Genomic DNA, 23,393 nt, shown 5'->3' with positions numbered 1-23,393 from the left:
CTGGGCCCAGGTCTGCCCCTCACCAGTTGGGATTCTTGCCAAGATTGTGTTCTATTTGCAATAAAATATTATTTAATTTGCTAGTTGTTTAGTGTCCTCAGTGAGCAAATAAGAACTTTTCAATCAAAGAAACATGACGCTTATTGGGAAATAGGACAGCTTTTTTTATTTCCAATAGGTCTAAAAATACTGCAAGACACTCCAGTCAAATGTTCTCACAAAGATCACATCATACATTGGTGAACTGGCCAAAACACAAATTAAACAATTTTTCCTGTAAAAATCAGCAAAAAGCAACAGTAAAAAAACAACTTTAAATCTTTTTTTTTTCAAAACAAAACAATCACCACAAAAGTAGTATGTGCTTTGTTACTAAATTTACATGAATGGAATTGTGAATGTAATATACAATGAACTTATGTTTCACAAGTTTACATAGAATAACCACAGAAAAGCTTTAATCAAAATTTCTTACTTTTTAGATAACCACCAACCACAATCAACTTAGGATCGTTCAAATGTTACAAAAAGCCTTCCTCGTGAAAAAAAAAAAAATCAAACAAACCATATACAATTCCACACCATAAAAAGTTCTGTTTGTACTGTCTTATTGTAGCAGAATTCACAAATGCAAAAAAGTTGTGCACGTACTTTAATATTCAAATTAGAAAAATTATGAGACACTATATTTTGGCGAAGAAGCATCATGTGGCTGCTCTGCGATGATACTCTGGCGTGGCAGTCTCATAATCAGTTGTAAACAAGCTATCTGCATTCTTAGACAGATAGTCTAAAAAGTCTTGAATGTGCGTCACCACAAATTGTACACTCTTCTCATCCAAACTGGAAAAAGACAGGGCATTGCCAAGCTTGACAAAAAGTCTCAGCAAATGTTCTGCTCCATACAAATGTGACATAGGAAGGTTTGTGTGATCAGTAAGAACATCCCCGTACTGAGTCCTCTCAAACTTGTATAGTAGCTGTGTGCCCAGCATAACATTAAAATATTCTTGAATACCATCTGCAACCTCTTGGACAACCCCTGGCTTCAAGCCATCATCAGGGCTAGCAGTTCGTGATTTTATATACTCGTCCAAAATCTCTTTAACACTCTTTTTCCTGGGAATGGGGACTAGTTGTTTTTGGCGTGTTACAAGATCCCAGTCATCGATGAGCCATTGCTTGAGATCATCTGGAATAGTTAGTTTTACATCAACACGCGATGCAAAGTTCTCATCACTTTCAATAGGATTAGCTAGTCTGGTTCTCTTTTTTCTAACTGGGCCAGGAGCTTCTACTACTGGTTCACGTTTTAAAGGCTTTTCGTTTTCTCCCACTGCTTGAACAGTCCGCTTTCTTGATTTCTTGTTTTTCCTGAAAGAAAGGAATTACATGTGAAGGTCTTAACACAGCTTACAAGTTACTATTGATATAAAGGTGGAAGAGAATTGGCACACTGAGCTGCCAAATGATGCATGTGCCAAGGCATCAAGGAATGCTATCACCATTTTTAAGAGACAATTTAGTAGAACCCTTGGCAGGTACATTTTAGCTGCATTTTAATTTTTTTAATTACATTTTTAATTTTAGATCAGCTAATTTTAGATTGTGCGCCTAGAACAGGCCTGGATAGGGCTATAAATGTTATATATATATATATATATAATATATTATATATATTAAGCCAACCCACTTGGAGCCACTAAAATCTGGCTGCATTGAAGGGATTCTAAAAAAATACTCCAAGTAGGCTTTTTGTCAGGGCAAAAGAGAGTGTATAATGTAATAACAAAATGGTCAAAAGGCTGGATGCTATTGAAATTATATTTTTGTACTGAAAGTTCAAGCCTTTCGAAGGCCCTCTATTCCTTGCCCTGGTTATCAACTCAGTAGTATAGAAAAAGTGAAACAGACTTTGTTGTGTCTTTTAATAATTGCATACAGTACATTCACCTTTCCTGTTTAAGTAGGTGACTTTTTTGAGAATGGTGGATCAACAGAGCAACTCCAGGGTTCTCTGTTGAACCCATAACACCTGTCATGAGTGCCACTGGAAAGTGTTACGGCTGCAAAAGCATTGCTGCAGTAGATAGATTTGAGTAACATAGCCTTTGGCCACAATGTTCCCTGTTAAGGGTGAAATCTCCCAGCAACGGCAGCTTAAATTTCTATTGAGAACTGTGAACTCTAAACTTTGTTTTCCATAAACCATGAAGTGATAAAGTATGGCTACTATACAATGCACTTGCATAGAAAAAGTATTTCAACACACAAGGATGTGAATAGTGATTCGAGATTAAAGCTTAACAATAATAAAAATAGGCTTTACATGTAGTTTATTCCTGTAGCATGTCATGGTAATGCATTGTGGAAAGGAAAACCAGACAATGGCATCTTTTTTATGGAATGGAAAACACATAACAGGTAACCTGCCAGTTCTTTGTCAGGCTATCCCAAAAATCACTGGTACTTTATTGTACACTGTCCACCTCAGTGCAGAGAGGAACTATGAAGACTAGTGAAACTAAAGATTTCTGGCTTACAACCTTGGCCAAATCTCAAACCTTAGCATGCATAAGCTATAAATGGACTCCTGCCTGTTGGTTTACTTTGTTGTTTGTGTAAGGAACAGCTGAGGCCATAAGCACTGTACCACAAGACTAAGATGCAGCTATGGCAACTTATTGTACAACAAGACTCTGATAGTACAATTATACAACATGCAAAACAAGAAAATAAATCTCATGTCATTTGGACTCTAGCAAACCAGTTTAACAGGTTACATGTACAAGGCTTATTACTGACTGTCCACAATGCAAACACAAAACACTGTTCAAGTCTGGTTTTTATAATAGGAAGTTTGGATAATAAAACTCTTAACAACAATTTATGTTTTATACAGTGTTGAGCACTGTACATTTCCACTAGTCATAAATTTTGTGTGCTGGTAAAGAACGATGGAAAAAGAATTGGTGGAGCGTGGCCTCACGCTCGAAAAAACAAGACAACAGGCAGAAGACCAGCAGCAGTAAAGACATCTTACAGAAGCCCCATGTGCCACCAGGCACTCTGGGTCCTGAAGAGGAAGAAAGATTAATTTGTGTCTTGACTTGCCTTATGGGATTTCAAAAATACAGGATGACTCATAAAATACACAGTGATACTACACCCTGAAATGTCTAAAAAGATGTACTCTGTATGATATCTGTTTTCATATCTATAGAATGCACTATCAAATCTTAACTCCTTGCATCAGCATGTAGTTCATGCTAAACTTTGTCTGCAGTTATTTTAACCATAAGGAACCACAAAGATCCACAAAAACAAGGAGAACCCATAATCCCACCATTGAATCTTCTTTGGTTTTGAATGTAATATTGTTAGTAATGCTTTTGTTTTGAGTATTGGCTGAAGGAATTTTAAAGAAAAGCCAGGTGTTGAGTTGGGAAAAAATGCATGAATATTTTGAAATAGAAAGTAGCATTGCTTGGGGTGAACTGACAAAATTTTATGACTGATGCTGCTTAGTTCAACAACAAACCTTCATACTTATGAGGTCTAAAGAAAACTGGGTGCCAAGTTTGCAAGTAAAAGCATCATTTGATATTATGCAATAAGTTCACACAGTTGCATTGCTTCCCATGAGATGGCTTTGAGATAAAATAATCCAGTAGGAACAAAAGTAAATTCATTTTCACTTAACATCATCACTACATAACACAATGTGCGAAGTCAGCAAGGATAACACAAAATAGTCTCTGGTCCTAAATGGATTATGCAAGCCTTTCCAGTACTGTTGTTAAAAACACAAATTTTGGATTGTTATCTACAACGCTGTCTCCCTTGACAAATATTTACTTTCTAATACCTGCTAACAGTAGAATTCATGCTTACATGTCCCAAATTTAAGAAACAATATTTCTGGTGGTAGTGGCTTTGCAGTGAAAATTTTGTTGTTTGCAAATAAGGCCTAAGCTTAGCTTGTTTATAACTCGTCCAAAACAAAATTGAATATTTGTAACGGCATCACGCAAATCACAAATTTGGATTTTACTTCCTACTAAGCAAAGTACCTCGGTTAATATCAATTGTTTGCTTCCAATAAGCCGCTCATCGTTAGAAACAGAAAGAGAAGGCTTCACGGTCAAACGCCGATATAAAACGCACGTGGTTCACCGCTAGCTCGAACTTTGAGAAAGTTGCTCGCAAGCTTCGACGATCTGACATATATAAAAGCTTTAAGGCTGGCAGTTTTCAAAGAATAAAAGTAATACATACAAGTTTTGTTCTCTAAGCTCTCTCTGTTTCTGTAGATTAGCCTCGTTGAATTTAAGCACCCGGTTTTCTGGCACCCATTCGTCCCAATTCTTATTCCAGCCGTTGTAATGAATGAGATATCTTGTGACTTTGTCCTTCATCTGCCCTTTCATGCACTTTGCTTCGTAGATCAAAGGACCGTGGTAGCACAGAATTCGTTCGCCTTCGCCAAATTTCAACTTGGGAGGCATTATTAGAAGGAAATTGCTGACTCACACAACACAAACCTCGTCAACTTCGACAGCGAACTGACTATGCCGATTTCATCGAAGCCGAAAAACGTGGTACAATCGTCGGAGATTAATATATTCCGGTGTCTGATTGGTGAAGTCCGTGAAGTATTGTTTAAAATTGTCCAATCAACATCGCTCTTATTTAAATCCCAGGTTTTTCCCGCCATTCACTTCGCACTGCAGGATGGAACTTCCTTCAGCAAATGGAGGTGTTTCGTCTGTGGAGTTTCTTCAGAGTATTTTTGGGGCTATGTTTTGTGCTAGCGGTTATTCTGTTGTCCACAGAGTTGTTTTTAATCTTTGACAGTGATGACACTCCTTACGACGGGGGTGTTGAAGCTGTAGACGGTATTCAATGGCAGGATGACAGCGTAAGAATCAAGGAAGATGAAAATAGAATATTCAATTTCCTGGATGTGGATGAAAACTGGAAAGAACGTTATTCCGAAGGTGTGTTCCTTTGGCTTTTTTGGCTTAATAGTGCACTCAGGCTTATAAGAACTGGAAATTTCATGCATATGATTTGATCTGAGCCAATTTTATATGAAGGGTCCCAAATAAGAGCTGCAGGCCCCATGGGGGTGGTGGAGGGGGGAAGGGTAATATCATTACTTTTGACAAGGTTTTAGTCAACTTTCGGGGACGGTGGAGCCGGGGGGAGGAGCCCCCCCCCAATTATTTAATAATAAGACATGTTCCCGATGATGGACAAATAAAGTTGCATAGTCCCTCCCGTCGGGCCCCCCCTCCGTCTGGGCCTGTCGGGCCGCCTCGCTCCCGCCGTCTGTGTCGCTCGTGCCCTGTCTCGGCGCTGTGCGGTCTGTGTGCTCTGGGCGGGTGCGTGCGTGGTTGCTGGCTCCTCTGTCGTGTCCCGCCTCGTGCGTCGCGTCGGTCGCCGGGTCTCCCGCGCCCGGTGTCCTCTGGTGTCCTCTGGGTGTCGGGTGATTCCTTTAAAATAAAGAATTACTAAGAGAAGATTCTCTAAAGCCCCTCGCTTCAAGTCACTACTCAGTCCCCCCAGTTGGAAATTTGTTCCGCCATCCCTGACTTTTAGTAACATTTGCTCGTTAGTAGCTGTCAAGGTCCTTTTTTTTTTACTGAGTAAACTCTGACCAGTCTTCACCATGCCTTTAATCTTTCCACAGCTTGAGGAATATAAGAATATAGAAAGCCAAAAAATTGAAAGCACCCCATCCCACCGTGTAGTACTTTTTTGATTGCTTTGTTTTCTTCCAGAAGAAATTTATTATGATGAAGTTGATCATATCCTGAAAAACCTTAGAAAGCCTGCCGCATATGCAGCCAAGTACAAATTACCCATAATTCTCTGGTGGACTGCATTTACACGTGGGAATGACATCAAGAGGTGCAAACTTGGTGAATGTTATTTTACTGAGGCTCGCAAATTTCAGACACATCCAAGGACCAAGGCTTTTATGTTCTACGGCACTTCTTTCACAGCAAATGACTTACCTCTTCCAAGGCTTGGTAAGCTATTTTATAGTTTGAAAGTGCACACAAGTCCTCAGTAGTTCAGATAGTTGCTTGTTATTTTCAGAAATAATATGTAAACTGGGTTGTCAAAAATAGCTGACAGTCGGTGAAAATCGCCACCTACCCCATGTTTTTTGTCCCACTACTCTGCTAGGATATCCTCTTATTCTTTTGTAAAAGATAGAAAAATCAGCCACCTACTTTAACAAAAAGTCGCCTACTTCAAAGAGGGGGCGTCAGAGTTTGCGGTGATGCGGTTTTGCATTATTTTATGTGCGGTTTTGCGGTAATTTTTATTTTAACCTGCGGTATTGCGGTTTTACAAGACTACCCGGTGTGCGGTTATTACAAATTTTAGGTCGCGGTAGTCGGTGAGAAAATTGTCTGCGGTAATATGATTCTCTTACGTTTCCACTGGATCCTTTCACATTCGGTTGTTTTGCTTCAGTTAAACAAGCTTGAGCCAAGTGTTTTATTTTACAGGGTATCAGCTTACACAATGAGGGTTCGTTATGAAGCAAACTTGCCCTGTGGCTTGTAATTGCAGCCTCTTCCAGTTTATACTAGAGGTGTTTAACTGTTTTATCCAATGATACGTTGACTTGATGACGTTCCAGGCCAGATCTTCGGCTCAAATCCAGTCTTATATACCGTTGTTATCTACCGTTGTTACCGAAACTGCAGTTTCGGTGTTTTGGTAAAATTTGATGCGGTTTGCGGTTTTGTAGTGTATTTCTGTGCGGTTTTGCGGTTGACCCCCCTTATGCCCCCCTCTTCAAAACTTTCTGACAACCCTGGTGGAGGGGGACAGGGATGTGGGTACCTGGCAGTTAAGGAGGCATTGCAGGGACTCCACAGAAGGCAGAGGACGAGAGGGTGGGAAGTCAGATTCCTAACGTGATAGAAACTGGAAGAAGTTGGGGAAAATTTCCAGCATTGCTTAATACTTTGCAGTAGAGAAAGCACCAAGAGGTGGGAACTACTTGTGAAGGGGTGGGAACTACTTGTGAAGGGGTGGGAACTACTTGTGAAGGGGTGGGAACCAGGGATAAAAGGTACAGGAAGTGGGAAGTCCATCCCCCCTCTCCCCCTTCTCTAAATTGATCTCATTAATATTTATTTTTTCTTTCTAACTTATCTATATTCAGGACACCATGAATGGGCCTTAATCCATGAAGAATCACCCAAGAACAACCCCATTCTACACCATCAGACTACAATTGAACTTTTCAATCACACTGCTACATTCCGAAGGAAATCAGATTACCCTTTGGTCACTCAAATGCTTTCATCAGTAGCTGAACTGCTAAAAAAGCCACGGTATGACATTCATGAGAAGAGTACCGGCAATCTTGCATCGGTAGTGTATGTTCAGAGTGGATGTAATCCACCCTCAGATAGAGATGAGTACATTGCAGAATTAATGAAATATATAAAAATAGACTCTTATGGGGCTTGCTTGCACAACAAAGATCTTCCAGAAGAATTCAAGAACCCTTTGACCATGGATGACAAAGGATTTCATGATATCATTGCAAAATACAAGTTTACATTGTCATTTGAGAATGCAATATGTGAAGATTACATAACTGAGAAGCTGTGGAGACCACTTGTGTTGGGTTCTGTGCCCATTTATAAAGGATCGCCAACAGTTCTAGATTGGATGCCCAATGATCATTCTATTATACTTGTAGATGATTTTGAAAGTCCAAAGGAGCTGGCTAATTTTATTCAAAAGACTAGATGGAAATTATAAAGAATACGCTAAGTACTTAGAATTTAAAGATAAAGGAGTTACTAATAAGAGGCTTTTAAATTTTATGACAAATCGCCCATTTGGTTCTTCCTTTGAGGAGCAGAACTATGTAACAGGATTTGAGTGTCTAGTTTGCGATAGAATTCATGAAAATTTAAAGCGCAAAGCTTCAGGACTTGTAGAAAATGAACATATTGCTTCTCAAGAACACTATGGCTGCCCAAGGCCAAAAAAATACAATTTCTCCTCATTCATCCAATCTTGTTGATGATGGGGAAAGAGACCTTTGGTGGCAGGAGTATGATAGGAGTGTCACGGAATCGAAGGAACTTAACCATCATGTCAAATCAAATTGGCACTTTTAACCCCTTGGAACGTCAATGTGAAAATGGAAAATTTGTTTATAGTAATATATGTTTGAAAATTTATTATTGTTCAATATTGTTCAGTACCTGGGGGTTGCTGGTATTTGTAGAAATAATATATAAAATTGCACACACATTTTGTATAAAGAAAGAAAAATAAACAGATGGATTCTTCATTTCTAAGTAACAAAGATTACCGGTAATGCTAGCCAATAAAATATTAGTTCGCCTCATGGGCATGCAATGCGTGCAAACAGCTATGTTGCTGTAGCTCTTTGTATGCCTTGTGAGCCTATAAAATTATGGTGCTAGCCAATAAAATACTTGTTAGCTTCCTGGGCATGCAATGCGTCCAGAGAGCTATGCTTTTGATGTAGCTCTTTGCATGCCTTGTGAGCCTATATGATGCTAGCTAATAACATATTACAAAAATTTTTTTTTTTAATTTTAAAAAAAAAAAATTTCAAAAAAAAAAAAATAAAAAAAAAAAAAACCAAAACCTTTTCCAAAAAGAATAAAAAAAAAAAAAAACAAGCGCGCGAACACAATTCAACCCTTATGGGTTTCTGATATTACTCAGCTTCATAGGCATGCAATGTGTACAGAGAGCTTTGTTGCTGTAGCTCTTTGCATGCCTTGTGAGCTAACTGGTTATGATGCTAGCCAAGAAAATACTTGTTAGCTTCATGGACATGCAATGCGTGCAGAGAACTATGTTGCTGTAGCTCTTTGTTTGTATTTGGACCTATATGTTGCAGCCAGTAAAATATTAGTAAGCTTGATAGGCATGCAATGCGTGCAGAGGGCTATGTTGCTGAATATGTTATACATAATAACATTGAGCCTATATGATGCTAGCCAATATAACGTTGGTTAGCTTCATAGGCATGCAGGGGGCTATGTTGCTATAGCTCTTTGCATGCTTTGTGCATGCCTATATGATGAGCGTGGCCGAGTGGTTAGAGCGCCGGACTTGAAATCGGAGGGCGCGGTTCAGTCCCGTTCTGACCACTAGCTGGTGTTGTTTTCGTAGCCCTGTTCAACTCCTCGGCTACCTTCAAATACCAACTGTCTCCTCCTGCTGGTAGTTGGGACTTCATTTCTTCATTTACAATTTTTTTCAGAGTTGTTTACATTGGCCCTGCCCCTCAATTACATCACATTTTTTTTTTCTTCATTGGCATGCAATGCGTGCAGAGAGCTATGATGCTGTATCTTTGTATGCCTTGTGAGCCTGTGTGATGCTAGCCAATATAATATTGGTTAGCTTCATAGGCATGCAGAGGGCTATGTTGGTGTAGCTCTTTGTATGCATTGTGGACCTATATGTTGCTAGCCATTAAAATATTAGTAAGCTTGATAGGCATGCAATGCGTGCAGAGGGCTATGCTGCTGAAGCCCACTGTATACATAATAATAATAATAATAATAACATTGACGGCTAATGATTCTAAACCTGTGAAAATAAGTGAAAATTATTAATTTTTTGTATTGCTTTGATGTGAATAAAGTTCAGTATTATTACACAAAAGCAAGATAGAAAGTAGAGTCACTTTGTAAGGAATTTTTTTGCACAGTATTCCCAGCAACTTGTCGTTGCCTTTTGTATGTGGAAAAATTAAGTAAGCAGGTTTTGGGAATCACAGACCTGATCTGAATAGGTTTTAGGGAGCGGTCATTAATTACTGGGGGGGGGGGGGGGGGGCGGCAAATTTGATGGAAGGGCTAAGATTTTTTAGGCTCCCATTTGGGGAGGGCCAAACGTTTTTGGACCCACATTAAGGGGAGGGTCACAAATTTTTTGAGCACCTGTTTAACAAATAAACTTTTAAAGTATTTTTGTGGTCTTGATTTGGGGAGGGTCGTAAATGTTTGATCTCCAATTTTGGGAGAGGGACCAATTTTTGAGCCAAATTCTTTAAGAATTTACCAGAATGCAAGGGGGTCTTGGTGGGTAAAGAGAAAAATAACTTGAAAAGGCTCTGATCAGACTGTTGTTTTGCTTCCAAGATAACAAAAATTCTCCTTTAGAGATTCTACAATCTTTTCCCCCTGGCCTTTATTCCTTTCCTTGCTTATCATCTAGGAGAGGGACTCTGGGAATGAGATTGGAGATTCCACTGCTGTAATGAGATGTTCTTAATAGGCTAATTATTCCATTTTTCTCATACTTCAAGTGACTATTAATGGAAAAAGATTATAACTAGTCACTGTTGTGCATGAACAGGTTTATTGAGTATCTTATTCTTTATCAAAAATGACTGCTCTATATTCTACAAACTACTGCCCTATCTTTTGCAACTATATTACAAAAATTATCACATTGGCTAGCACAAGTGGATTACTACAAGCAGTATTATGTACAGTATATGGTATACACAAGCTGTGAGAATACCAGAGTGACTACCACAACAAGATTATTTCAAGCATAGTTAATATAGGGAAATGGTTCGGAAGCCCGGCAAACATCAAAGGAGCAAACAAAGAGGCCAAGATTTATGTTAGAAGGTCCACAACCCTGCACATCTTTGTTGCGCTCATACACTATGCATGAATAACATAATCGCTATGATTCTATTGGTAGTGCATGAACACACAAACCACCTAATGTAATGTGCGGGTCAACCCCAAAATCGACAAAACATACAACAAAGAACTTTGTCGGGATTCCTAACCATTTTCCTCTATTAACTATGTTTCAAGAGAGAAAGAAACTGCAAGTAATCTAGCTTTTAATTTAGTGTTCTATTTTTTTCAAGGTAATGTCAAGGCATGAAATGTAACAAGATGTCATAATTATCTGGTTTCAACAAAGTGAGAATCTCATAACTAACACAGGTGAATGTACTGAAGCTAAGAGCATATACCATGTTAAAGCTTGCCATACAAGTAATTCAAAATGAGCTGATACTTAGTTTCAAACAGCTTCAGTCTCCATTGAATCAAATGCCTTTATTGAATGGATTCGTTTTACTTAGTAAACATAATTATTAGAGTTGCTCTGCATGTACTACAGAAATGTTACATGCTACTTTTAAGAATATAAGTTTGGGTTTCAGCACTTTTATACTTTGATATAAACATTTGTGAAGAAGAAGAATAAAAAGTAATGTTAAAGATATAAAAAGAAAATAATGATAAATACAGTTTAAAAACCAAGTTGCATAAAACCAATAATGTATAAGGAAATAAACATTTCATTTGAAATTTCTGACTGTACCTAGGGAAATATGTTCCGAATGCATATAACAATTTGTTAAAACTTAGAGAAAAATTGTGTACATGTACATAACATTGTTAGAACATGCTTTGTTAGTCTGTTACATACAGACTGGTGTAAGCATTGAAACTGTAAATAACAGTTTTAAACTACCTTACCCTGGGTGCCAGAGGGGTTTTTTGCAGCGAAGTGGCTATCTGTGAACAGCCACTTCAGTCACAATTGCACATGGCTTCCCTTGCTAACAGAAAGCAGCTCCAAACCCTCTTGTGCCTAAATAACAGGCACAAATGGGATAAATACAATTTGCACTGAGGAAACTTGGATTGTTTACCACTTTCTAAAAAAAAATCTGAAAATTTCAGTTGGAATGTTAATGGAATGGAATGTTAATGGTTTGCCTGACCAGAAAAGATTAAGTAAAAAATACATCTTGAAAGGTTTAAAACGTCCAAATTTCCCAGGCCTTCACCAGTTTCATCCTGCATATGCTACATCTCAGCTAATCAGTAAAATCACACACAAAATCACCCAATTTGGGTGTTTGCATACCAACTGCCCAAACCATGAACCAACCAATTTCCCTGCGTAACTGGTAAACAACCTTGTTTACTGACTGCATAACAGAAAACGCATTCTGGACCATTTCTATGAAAACATGACTCAATCAGCTGTGCAATATACATGTAGGCTGACATGGTTTGTGCAAGAAAGGAAGATATTATACTAAATCTTAAATTTCAAAGTATTTTGTTTGTCACTTTAAAGCTTGTTAAAAAAAAAACATTTTATCCAAATCAACATCCTACCTAAAGGTATATGAAAGGACACCAGTTACTATGTCATACAAATATAATGAAAAATTGACAAAGTAAGGGTACATGTACTAGGCTAGCCTTTTTGGTCCCAAACTCAAAACTGTAATAATATTTCTCCTAAGTTGCTTATTGTATACATTTTTTCTGTGTTTGATATAAGAATTTGGAACTACATGAAGACAAATTTTCTCCAACTTTCAGTTGATAATTTTCCTGTATTCAAGATTGCTACCAGACTGATTGACATTTTGGTATTGCAACCTTGGAGAAATAAGTTGCTAAATGCACTTGGAAAGCTGGCATAATAAATGTATGACACACATAGTAATATCCCGTAAGTTTAAAAGTTTGTAAAAAAATGTAGCCTTAAATAGAGTAAATAAGATTGAGATAAAACTTTTCTAGACCATTACATTGTAAATTCTTATGAAAACTACTTGACAACAAGCTAGCGCCGTCCGTTTTCAAGCTTCTTCAACACTCTGCAAGTCATCATCACCGTTATCATCCTCCTTGTCAATTTCTTTTTCTTCCTGTTCTTTATTTTCCTCTAATTCCTCATCGTTATTTGCAGCCTCTTCCACGTGTGATGCCTCAACATCATTAGGTTTACTTATGAGTGAATGTGATGAGACACTGTCAGCAACAGGCTGCTGCACAAGCACTGTCACAGGTGTAGGTGATGGCTGTCAGACACCAAAAAAATGTTTTGATTAGTGCCATGTAAGACGATTTACACATGCCTTGCCTATCGGAATATTGAAAGAAAAGAAAATTGGTATGAGTCAGAATTCAATGAATATTATTGTAGAATTTAACCACATCTCTACTACACTGCCTCTCCTAATGGATAAAATGGGCTTAGGTGGATTAAATCTAAAATTTAGAGAAACTTGTACAGGCATCACCCATTTTGTAAAGTCAAGGTGGTTGTTTTACACCTGCTTTTGGTGTAAAGTGCATAGAACAACAACCCTCAGCTTTCAATCAACATCCATCTTTTGACCTGAAATCCACCAATCACAGCCCACTAGCATGACCTTCTGAACTGTGAACTCATTTGCATAAAACTAACACCGGTATGCATCAGATTTGATTGGCTCGTTTCAAACAGTACATTGAAAGAGAATGTAGAAAGATAGCTATGCATGTACATGTAACACTGAAAGTGTTGAGGTGTAAATGTAATAACAAAGCACTACTCCAATCAGTGACCTGGCTGCATTTGGTCACAAGGTGCAGACCAGGCAGGTTTGGCTGCAATTTCGTAAGCAAAATGTACAAACGAGGGAAAACAAAGAGAATAAGAGAAAAAGAGGAAAAACTTCAGAGACTTAAAACTGCAATTAACTTCTTCTCAGGTTCGTAACCAGGTGTATTTTTTCATCGCTGATCCCAAATTTTAGCTCTAAATTTTGATTTCTGATCCCCAAAATGTGGCAACATTTGATCCCTGATTCTATTCTGACCCCATCTGATTGGCCTATCCGGATCCCATGACTTGTGACCCGGGATCCCGGGTCCATGATTCCGATCCTGAGGCTGTGATCCCTACCCTATCACTATCCCATATATCTGGTTACGACCCTGTCTTCTTGAAACTGATAAATCTGGGTTAAAAGGACTGTTTGGAGGATGGATAATCTGACTTTCCAGTGGATAAGACTGTGTTAACAATAATTTAATACACTTTCCACTGCCAGACAGTGATTTATCTGGTGGATAGTGTTATCATTAACCTTTGTAGAACCAAGCCTGACTTAGTGAAGGTGCTTCAACTATCAACCCCCCTCCTCCCCATGATCTCTCCTGACTCCACCCCAATGCCTAGAAGTAATGCTTTGAAATCGTCACTGTCAACTCACCTGCGTTCTAGAATATAAAGCTGTTTGTAATTGTTTCTCAAGTTGTAGAATCTTTACATCTTTTCTCAGGTTCTCTGTTTCCAATCTTTGAACTTGATGTTCCAGTCTGTAAAGCTCTCCTTCCTAAAGGAAAAGTCCAATGTTTTTTAATGTAGTTTAATGTAGTTCTCAAGCAAGCATTTAAAATAAACAATACAAGATAAAGAAGCATACTGATAGAAGTTTAATACACAAAGTGGGAGCTATTAGTCCATCATGGAGAGCAATTTTTTTCACTCTCATTACCAAACTACTGTACCCTACAGATACCATTAAAAAAAAAAAAAAAAACGCCGGAAAAAAGAGGAATGCTAACAGGGCAATGACCTAATCAACTTCTGCATGTCTACAAAGTAAAACGATTCTACATTATTTTGTACACTGCGACAACAACGCTATAAATGAAAAACCAAAAGAAAACTGAAAATTAATTTGTACATGTACCTTAAGACACTGAAGCTGAGCCTCCAGTTCCGCTATCCGTGAGATCTTGCTTAGGTGTTCTTGCTGAAGAATCTGAATGTGTTGTCTCAGAGTAAGGATTTCTTGATTCTTCTCTGCATATTGCTGCTGCTACAAAAGATATAAGATTTTGTTAATTGCTTATTGAAGACACCAAACAAGCAAACTTATAACAATTTGTAAATAGAACAGAAACTTGTTAAAAATCCCAACTGATGAGGGACTGACCAGTTAGCTATTTACAACTTAGGATGAAGGAGATGAATTTGGGACCAAAAACACAAATCTATCTATAGCAAGTGACAAGGAGGAGGATTTAAACCCAGGACCTCCTGATTACAAGTCCTGTACCCTAATCAAAAAACCAACAAAACCTAACTCAGACCAAAATGTCAAATTTGCACCCCCATTTCAGATTTACTTCATTAAAGAGTTAGATCATATACCCCACCTGAAACCGGAAGTGAAAAGGATGTTTTATTTTTATTTCCGGTACATTTTATCCACAATACTACAGTACAACATCTGCTACATTGCATTGATTTTCACACAAATGTTTCAAAATAACCTGATTTTGTTGAGGAGAAAGATACATTGTATAAATTGGACATGATTTGTTTAAAAATTGGAACCGCACATCTAGTCCATGGCACAAACATTGTACCCATATGGCCTATGCAAGTTAGAACTCCCTCCCTGGACCCAAACTTAAGAGAGCTAAACCATCAAAGCATATGGTGTATATTATTTCTCACTCAAACCTGATTCAGACGCATCTTTGATCCTGAATACTTTGCCTCTGTTCTCCAAGTTGGGGACCAAGATGGGTGTCCTGCGCTGCTCTTAGCTGACGAAGAAGCTATTGGTGGTGGTGTGTTAAAAGCAGGTAACTTAGCTTGAGCACCTCGTGAGCTACTCTGAGTGGCAGGTTGAAGGGTTGCACCAGTGGCTGATAAAGGCGTATTCAGTGGGGTACTGGGGGTTGTGGGGCTGCTCGTCGTTGTACCATTACTGTTTGCCCAACTTGCACTAGTTTGAAAAGACACGGGCTGTACTCCAGAGGCTGTTGTCCACAGCACAATTTCTGGCGAACTAGATGAGCGTTGTGGGTTTACCACTTCAACACTATTGCCTGTCAACATAATATTCTGGCCAACCTCTAGCGCCATGACTTCTGTACTTGAGCGATCAAGGTTAAGCCCGTCAGAGCTAAGTGACTCTACCATTGTTGGCCGATCATTTTGTTTCCATCTCTGCAATAAGCATAAATGCAGAATTAGTATTAAATAACTAGTACATAATGGTTCCATTGATTTATTATGTGATTATTAGATCACTAAAAAGTCTTTACTTGAGCCAAAGTAGCCCACACAACTAAAGCGAATACCCCTGACTCCATAGCATGAAAAACTACTACTCTCCGGGTAGGGCTAGGCCTTACAAGTTATCATCCAACAAAAAAAAAAAATGTAATCCAGCACTCAAACCTTAACTGCTTGATCTTAAGTCAAATGTACTAACCATTATGTCACTCCACCACCAACCCCATTAAAAGCCTGGCAAGTACTATGCATTAAGCCTGAGGAGTAGGGTCATTTAAAAAATCACCCATGTTTTTTGGCAAACTACTGACGTTCAAGGGTTAATGCACCTATCAATGTTAAGCCGCTGGGGTGGGGGGGGGGGGGGGGAGGCCAGGCATAGGAAGGGGATTTGACAGCAATTGTTCGCCCGTAGTGGGGACTTTTGTCCGTTTTAATGGACTTTCTTAAAACATTTTATTGAAGTTTAATGACTCTTTTGAACATCAACAAATGCCCTGCGCCAATGTTTAGAAGACAAGAACGCACGTCACAACGAAAGAACTTCAACAGCAGTTTTTAATGCAACCAAGATGGCTGACATATAACACATAGAGAACATGTGGCGCGAAAACATGCGCGCGCATACTACAATAGTAATGCCGCAGGCACTGCCTGCTGGCGCAACCTCTTCTCACCTTTAAACGGTAGCGAACTGACAAACTGTAGTTGTACACAGGCTTGAAATACATGGGCAATAAAAATATGAACTTAAACGAAGAAAACTGCATGTCAATTAAGACAGACTAACCAAATGTCTCAGTCTCTAGTAGTACCTTGTGAAAGTGTAAACCTAAAACTAAACTGTGGATCTAAAGGTACCACACGCAGGTTAAAATCTAACATAGTCCTGCAAGTGTGAAGGAGGTCTGCGCTGCCTTTGAGGTCTTGAAGCTGGGTGATCAGGAAAGTTGGGAGGAGACAACAATGGTTGATCTGTGACTGCAACACTTGTGCTTGACTCGTCTTGAACAGCGACTGGGGAAGGTGAGCGACTGATGGTATCAAGTGGTGTGTCATCGCTGGTGAAGGACGGGACTTGTTCCTCGTCAGACGGAATGGTGATGAGTTCTGGAGGTGCAGGGGGAGGTAACACAGGATGTACCGGGGCTGGGGACACCGCAGGAGTTACTGGAGGCTCGACGTCCATGTCTGGAGGGGCTGAAGGACCTGGGCGGCTGGGCACAATGATGGAAGAGGGAACGGAATAGCACTCGGACAGCTTGACTTTGTAAGAAGTGGCTCTGAGTTGTGAGCCACGAAACTTCTTTACAAAACACCAAGGGGTGTCGATGGAGACAACGACATAGCGATCACGAGCGCGTGACTTGTCCTTATCAGAGAAGAGGTAGACAATATCTCCAACTTGTAGAGGTGGCGTGTTTGCGACAAGACCGCGGGGGTTCTTGGACTTCTCGCTATAGGCGTGGTTAGTAGAGCGATGTTTGTGCCTATCGAGTATGAGTTGGTAATCAGACAACGGCAACTGCTCATGGGTGAATTGGTTGCGTTGGGTCCACAACTCGAGAGAAGAAAGACCTGAGAAACGAAGGCGGGAGTTAAGACGTGCGGTAGCCAGAGCGAGGCCAACTTCGCCTACTGGTCCTCCACCTGGTTCTTGTCGGAGGAGCTCTTCTTCAAGTTCGCGGACTGCCTTCTCGGCGACAGGGTTGTGGTTCTTATTCTTAATACGGCCGACATCGATTGAGACGTTTAAATGTTCGAGCGAGTCGTTGTTGCTCAGGGATGAAAAACCAGGAGCAGGATCAACACGTATGACAGCTCTAGGACCATCAAGAGGGTGTAAACCGACGATTAGTTTTGTGAGGGCATCGCGTAGAGTGTCATGCTTTTCGTCAGGTATCAAGCAAGATGCAGTAAGTGATGTGGAGCATTCTCTAAGAACAAGGATGAACTGACGGTGGCGCTTGATTACGTCAGCGGCAAAGGAGATTCCTATCACTTCGGGAGGGTCATCAGAGGATTGGGATACCAAGGTGCTCGGAAACGACTGGAGTGAAGCGCACGTGTGGCAGGCAGATGTAACGCAGGAAATGGCGTCGCTCATGTCGAGGGCAAAGAACTGTCGTTGGAACACCATTTGGAGCTGATGGCGGGAAGGATGGTTTAGTTTGATGTGGAGGGCAGTTAGAAGACCATCCAGTACAGAACGGGGCACAACAATTGCTTCGGAAACAGGAACGAATGGCTTGGAGTGTTTGACTACGAGGACTCCGTCACGAGCAATGGAGGTGCAGCTGAGATACCGCTTAACATCGCGAATATTGGTGATCTTCTTTGACGGGCGAGTGCCTTGTTTGAGGTGGGCATGCACCCTTCGGAGGTCGGGGCAGTCGTTCTGGATCTGTAGCCATGCTGACCTTGTGGTGAACGGGAGGTTGGACTTCTTGTCGAGAATGTCCTGAATCGAAACGCTACGCACGACTGAGTCTTCCATTTCGTGGACGAAGGAGCAAATTTGGCATTTAGGCTCACTGCAGTCGGGGGCATTGCGACTGGTGAAGTCAGACGGAAGGTTGGCTTTACCAGCCAAATGTTGAAGACTGACTTGGTAACGGCTTACAGTCGTGAGGAAGGAAGTTACTCGGGGGCTGGCCGAGAATTCACCGCGACATAACTTTTCAATTGCTTGAACGCACGGTTTGCTGTCAGTTAATACAGTCGTAGGCTGTTGCGACTGAATGATGAATGGAGCGAAGTGTTTGACAGCAGCAGCAATAGATAATGCTTCGACCTCGCAGGGGAGCCAGGTGACTTGGTGTTTCCGCAACTTGGCGCTGTAGAAGCCAGCAAGGGAAAGATGACTTTCACGGGTAACATACAATGTAGCACCAAGGCCTCTCTTGGTGACTGAGCCATCGGTGACTATCCAAAGAGTGTCAGAAGGACGTGGTAGGACTATGGATTTGTGTTTGGACAGATACTCCTGGGCACGCTTGAACCTGAAGGTGAGGTTCTCATCCCAAAGCAGCTTGTCGTTAGACTGGAGGCCCGTGAGGGTGCTCTCGAGGGGATCCACTATGTCCGAGCAGTTTGGGAGTACGCGACTGAGGACTTTATAGGCTCCAATGAAGGAACGTAGGCCTTTCACAGTTTGGGGAGGAGGGCATGATTGCAAGACGGCAATACGATGAGGGCTGGCTGATAGACGGCCTTGAGACCAGATCCAGCCAAGGATGGTGGTAGACTTTGGACAGATGACAGTCTTCGTAGGGGACAAACGGAGGTTACAACGATCAAGCGCCTCCAGTACCCGTCTCCAGTTGGTCAAGAGGGTTTCGGGTGTATCGCCGCCACAGTACAGGTCGTCTGCGAGTTTAGCCACGCAGCCTTCTTGAATTAAGTCACCCAGAACACGACACATCATTTCCTCGAGTGCGGTCTCAGAGCCAGGCATCCCCATTGCTGATCTTGTGTATACACGGATTCCACGGAAGGGGGTGGCTACACCACAGTACTTTAGAGAAGACTGGGAGAGAGGTATCTGGTAGAATGCTCGGGTGAGATCAGTTTGAATCATGTAGCGCCATGGTGTGATAGTGCGCAGGGTTGTGTCGACGTCTGGCATTAGAGATGGTTGCGGTTTACTGTAGCGTGCTACGTCGGCAAATGCGGTCACGAGTCGGTGACCACCTGAAGACTTTTTTACAAGAAATGAAGGATTAAGATACTCAACGGTTATGCCCAGATCCTCGGGGCGACGGAAGACCTGGGCCTGTTCCAGCTCGTCAAACTTAGCTTGGAGTTCTACCAGTTGGTTGCGAGAGTACTGAGGTACGCGGCCTTTCCGTTGTGGAGGCTGTACGGGGCCTATATTCACAGTTGCTTGGATGGGACCAGCAGCACCATTGTAACCGGCTATGTCGGGGTTGAAGACTCTGTCGTATGACTGCAGCAGCTGTTGAAACTTGAGACGGGTTTCATCTGGCAGCAATTTGTCGGGGTCTAAGGACACGGAAGACGAGAAGGGAGGTAGACTGTGTGGCTTCACTGGAATTGACTTAGTGGTGGATGCTGGGTTGGGGGTCGGTGACGGTGTTTCTGCTGTGGGTAGAATCTCGCTGAGGTGCTCGTGGCGACCTATGGCTTTCGGCTCGTTGGAAGTGTTGGTTAAGCGGATTTTGGATCCGACAGCTTCTACAACTTGAGGTTCAGGCCAAATGCAGGTGGGTTTGGTGTGTTTCGATATTGGGGTGTCTGTGCGCGGTTGAAGTGCTAGTACGCAATCGTCACCTAGGTCGGAAGGGACGTCCAGTTCCAAGTATTCACCAGGCCAAACAACGGTTGCGGAGGAGGAAGCGCGTAGGACGTAACTTTGTGCACGTCGCACAGCATGAGAGCTAGTTGAATCACTATCGGGGTCATAATGTATGACCTCAGAGTCCTGAATACGTACTTGGCACAAAGCGGGACGGACGGTGATGTCGTTAGCAATAAGGAAGGGTGTGCCAGCCAGGACGTCTACGTCTAAGTCGTCAACAACGAGGGCGTCAAGACCGAGTTGTTTGTCTGCTCGTGATAAGATGAGGTGAGTTTCCCCGGCTACAGCTAAGGGAGTCATGCCGTCGGCTTGTAAAGCTTGCTGGGAAGACTTTACAATGGTTGCACCAATTGAACGGGCCACGGATGACTTGATCATACTAGTCTCTGCACCTGTGTCTAGGGTCAGTCGGAGTGGATGCTGTTTGTAAAAAGCCTTAAAGTGGGGTGACTGTTTAGTGCTGACACGGCGTGAAACTGTACGAGCTGTAGTGTGTGGAGGGGGGTCGTCCTCGTCGGGGAAGGCTGAGGGCACATAGTCTGAGTAGTCAGGTTCCTCGTCGTCAAGGGTAGAGGTAAGGCGAGAACGAGAAAGGTAAGTACGGTCCTCCGGAGGTAAATATGAGCATGCACTTAAGAAGTGCTGGTCGTTGCGACCAGCTTGTTTACATAAAGGACAGGACTTCGGTCGCCTCGGAGGCCATGGTTGAGCAGAAGACTTAACGGAGGGGCGAGGAGGTGGCTGCCTGAACCGTGAAGCAGTGGTTCGGAGAACTTTGGTGTCGGCGTTGGAGCGAATCTCATCGAGAAGAGAGTCTAGCGCCTGCGAGATTTCAGGTTTTAAGGAAGCAAGTGTTCTTGATCTTAACTCAGTTCCGTAGCGCTGCTTGACAAGGGCAGGTAGATCGTTATGAATGAGTCTTAGCCAGGTTAAAACCACGAAATTCTCAAGTGTGGGTGACAGTTCCTCATCAACAGTAATGACTTCCCCATGGTGGGTTATGTTGCCATTTGCAACAAGCAAATTATCTTCAGTGAAGGACATTAACCGTTGAAACAAGTCTTCAGGGCGTTCATCAACTTCGAGTTTAATGTTAGAAAAATCTAGAAAATGAGCACCCGTGGACTGAAAGCCAAAGTGGGACCTTATTGCTTGCCAAATGGACTTGACTGAAGTGGTATTCTTCACAATGGTATTGCGTGAAATAACGGGGCAAAAATTTGCTATCTGACCTAACATGAGTTCAAGGTGTACGTTCTTCTGTGCGGCGGTACGTCGGCGAGTTGATGGGACGTCTTCCCCATCGGTAGTGAGCCCTCTATTGGGGGCAGTGGACGACTTTTTCTGCCATGTAAAATTGTCTGCTAAAAACGGGGCGAAATTAGCGTCTAAAGACAGGGAATACTGAAGATTCTGGCGCCAGGCTTCAAATGATGTGATACTTTCATTCTTTGTTAGGGACCACTGTTTCGGGGCTCTATTTGAATGCATGTTTAACACAGTAACAGTAAGGAACAGTGAGGTTATACTTTCCTTACGATGAGACGGCTGTTCAGAGTTCAATCGACCATAGGATAGGTAGACTCGTTGTTGCTTGGACCAGCGAGACGACACTCAGGCTCTTGAGGACGTGGATTAATCGTCGCTGCCACCACGCCAATGTTTAGAAGACAAGAACGCACGTCACAACGAAAGAACTTCAACAGCAGTTTTTAATGCAACCAAGATGGCTGACATATAACACATAGAGAACATGTGGCGCGAAAACATGCGCGCGCATACTACAATAGTAATGCCGCAGGCACTGCCTGCTGGCGCTGGGGTTGGGCAATTTGATCAGAAAGTCTCAGCTAAGTTCAAATGCGCGGCCTATGCCTCCCCCTCCCCCCCCCCCCCCCCAGCAGCTTAACATTGATATGTGCATAAAGCCATTTACAATTACACTCAAATTTTCCATTACAATCAAAAGGCGAGGTTCCTGTATAATGGCGAGATAGTTTATAATGCAAAACCAATAAACCAAGCACGATTTGACTTAACACAACTTTTCCACAACACGCTCTTGCTCCATGTTTTTAATAGTTAATGATAGTGTCTGAAGCCTTGTTAAACAGCTTTTATAGATAGACAAAACAAAACTGCCCTATCCAATCCACCAGCTTACCTGTGGATGGTCATTTCCATCTTCGTCGACAACCCTTCTCCTTTTAACATCGTGCGGGCTCCTGTGTAGCGATGGATCGGTAACGTTTCCACTTCCGTGACTCCCAGAGAAAGAAACCTCAGCAATATCTGGTGCATCAGCGTAGACAGTAACCTTGCACATCGCATAACAATTTCGCCTTTTTCCCGTGCAGTTTGCTCTCGGAGTGCATCCATACCTTTTCCCGGGACAATACAAACATTCACTCACGAGTAGGTACCTCTCCGTTCGCTTTCCCCTTGTTGGAGGTTGCATACCTTCCCTGAGCCTACAACCGAGTCGCCCCGTCACCGAAGGGCGCTCTGGACGGCCTGAAACGGTTTCCATAACAGCTCCCCCGCCGTAGTTCAGCCGCTCGAAGTTCCAGCTAATTTGCTTGGCGAAAAACTGTGGCAGTTCCGCTACGGGGATTTTTAGTGGCTCCCCCCATTCAGGTAAGGCACAATTACGGCACATATTTGAACTAATTTAGCCAATAAACTCACAAAACAGCGAGGATCTTACGTCGGAAATGAAAGATTTTTACGACAATGTTTCTACAGATTACCAGACGCCATGTTCTTTTACAGAGCAACACCGCTGGAATACTTGTCGACTGAGGCACAGGTATCCCACAATCCATTGCGCGCTTTTGCATTTTTGCCGCCTTTGTAAATTCAACTGAGTAGGATGGGGGAGGGGATATCGGGTCTTAGGAGGTGCACACGTATCAGGAGTCCTGGGAAAGGATGGGATAGGATAGACTCAAAGATTGTTCACAAGTCGTTGACCTCTATTTTTCAATGCCTCCCGTTGCACTGGCCTCCAGTTCTCTCGCGATTTTCCGCGTTCGGCGATCAAAAACATAAAAAATAACATAAAAAAACCACGAGAAAATAGAGGGCTGTAAACAGTGCAGGGATCCCCAAGGAGCGTCTTGTAGAGGAAATTGGAAATCTCTTCTTTTTCCAAAAAAAAAAAAAAACAAAACATCATACT

The 23,393-nt window shown here is 41.8% G+C and overlaps 4 protein-coding genes and 1 long non-coding RNA gene across 6 annotated transcripts; 2 read left to right on the top strand and 3 right to left on the bottom strand.

Moving 5' to 3' along the window:
- Nucleotides 1–268: 268 nt before the first annotated feature.
- Nucleotides 269–4,589, bottom strand: LOC144655469 (mortality factor 4-like protein 1). The gene is made up of 2 exons (XM_078515722.1): nucleotides 4,279–4,589; nucleotides 269–1,374 (listed from the first exon to the last, which is right to left on the bottom strand). The coding sequence occupies exons 1-2, from the start codon at nucleotides 4,506–4,508 to the stop codon at nucleotides 705–707; spliced, it is 900 nt and encodes a 299-aa protein (XP_078371848.1). The 5' UTR covers nucleotides 4,509–4,589; the 3' UTR covers nucleotides 269–704.
- A 152-nt stretch (nucleotides 4,590–4,741) lies between these two features.
- Nucleotides 4,742–8,586, top strand: LOC144655445 (GDP-fucose protein O-fucosyltransferase 3-like). The gene is given in 5 exon segments (XM_078515696.1): nucleotides 4,742–5,000; nucleotides 5,787–6,038; nucleotides 7,193–7,776; nucleotides 7,778–8,044; nucleotides 8,046–8,586. Coding segments are annotated over 5 exon segments (1,470 nt in total). The 5' UTR covers nucleotides 4,742–4,753; the 3' UTR covers nucleotides 8,166–8,586.
- Nucleotides 8,587–10,296: 1,710 nt separating this feature from the next.
- On the top strand, nucleotides 10,297–11,178 carry LOC144655444 (uncharacterized). Its single transcript, XR_013571105.1, has 2 exons — nucleotides 10,297–10,596; nucleotides 10,873–11,178. It is a non-coding gene; the product is annotated as an uncharacterized LOC144655444 (long non-coding RNA).
- LOC144655443 (uncharacterized) lies at nucleotides 11,042–22,972 on the bottom strand. 2 transcript variants are annotated; one of them, XM_078515694.1, is made up of 5 exons: nucleotides 22,377–22,972; nucleotides 15,331–15,822; nucleotides 14,552–14,680; nucleotides 14,069–14,191; nucleotides 11,042–12,889 (listed from the first exon to the last, which is right to left on the bottom strand). In XM_078515694.1, the coding sequence occupies exons 1-5, from the start codon at nucleotides 22,869–22,871 to the stop codon at nucleotides 12,668–12,670; spliced, it is 1,461 nt and encodes a 486-aa protein (XP_078371820.1). In that variant the 5' UTR covers nucleotides 22,872–22,972; the 3' UTR covers nucleotides 11,042–12,667. The 2 variants fall into 2 exon arrangements, with proteins under 2 accessions (XP_078371820.1, XP_078371821.1); XM_078515695.1 differs by having other exon boundaries at nucleotides 14,552–14,677.
- On the bottom strand, nucleotides 16,586–21,764 carry LOC144655442 (uncharacterized). The gene is made up of 2 exons (XM_078515692.1): nucleotides 20,544–21,764; nucleotides 16,586–20,264 (listed from the first exon to the last, which is right to left on the bottom strand). The coding sequence occupies exons 1-2, from the start codon at nucleotides 21,701–21,703 to the stop codon at nucleotides 16,763–16,765; spliced, it is 4,662 nt and encodes a 1,553-aa protein (XP_078371818.1). The 5' UTR covers nucleotides 21,704–21,764; the 3' UTR covers nucleotides 16,586–16,762.
- Nucleotides 22,973–23,393: the final 421 nt, after the last annotated feature.

Source organism: Oculina patagonica, chromosome 5 (genome assembly GCF_052425735.1).
Source record: "Oculina patagonica isolate OP01 chromosome 5, crgOcupat, whole genome shotgun sequence".
NCBI lineage: Eukaryota > Metazoa > Cnidaria > Anthozoa > Scleractinia > Oculinidae > Oculina > Oculina patagonica.
This window is presented reverse-complemented; position numbering and strand designations above follow the sequence as displayed.

What these genes read in the sequence shown, in the direction of transcription:
- LOC144655469 (XM_078515722.1), bottom strand. Translation starts at nt 4,508, where the DNA reads ATGCCTCCCAAGTTGAAATTTGGCGAAGGCGAACGAATTCTGTGCTAC. An exon ending in GAGCTTAGAGAACAAAACTT is followed by an intron (nt 1,375 to 4,278) that starts GTATGTATTACT and finishes CCTTTCTTTCAG; the next exon opens with GAAAAACAAGAAATCAAGAA.
- LOC144655442 (XM_078515692.1), bottom strand. Translation starts at nt 21,703, where the DNA reads ATGCATTCAAATAGAGCCCCGAAACAGTGGTCCCTAACAAAGAATGAA. An exon ending in ATTGGTGCAACCATTGTAAA is followed by an intron (nt 20,265 to 20,543) that starts GTCTTCCCAGCA and finishes ACGTGCACAAAG; the next exon opens with TTACGTCCTACGCGCTTCCT.
- LOC144655443 (XM_078515694.1), bottom strand. Translation starts at nt 22,871, where the DNA reads ATGTGCCGTAATTGTGCCTTACCTGAATGGGGGGAGCCACTAAAAATC. An exon ending in ATGGAAATGACCATCCACAG is followed by an intron (nt 15,823 to 22,376) that starts GTAAGCTGGTGG and finishes TGCTTATTGCAG; the next exon opens with AGATGGAAACAAAATGATCG. An exon ending in CTTTATATTCTAGAACGCAG is followed by an intron (nt 12,890 to 14,068) that starts GTGAGTTGACAG and finishes GGTGTCTGACAG; the next exon opens with CCATCACCTACACCTGTGAC.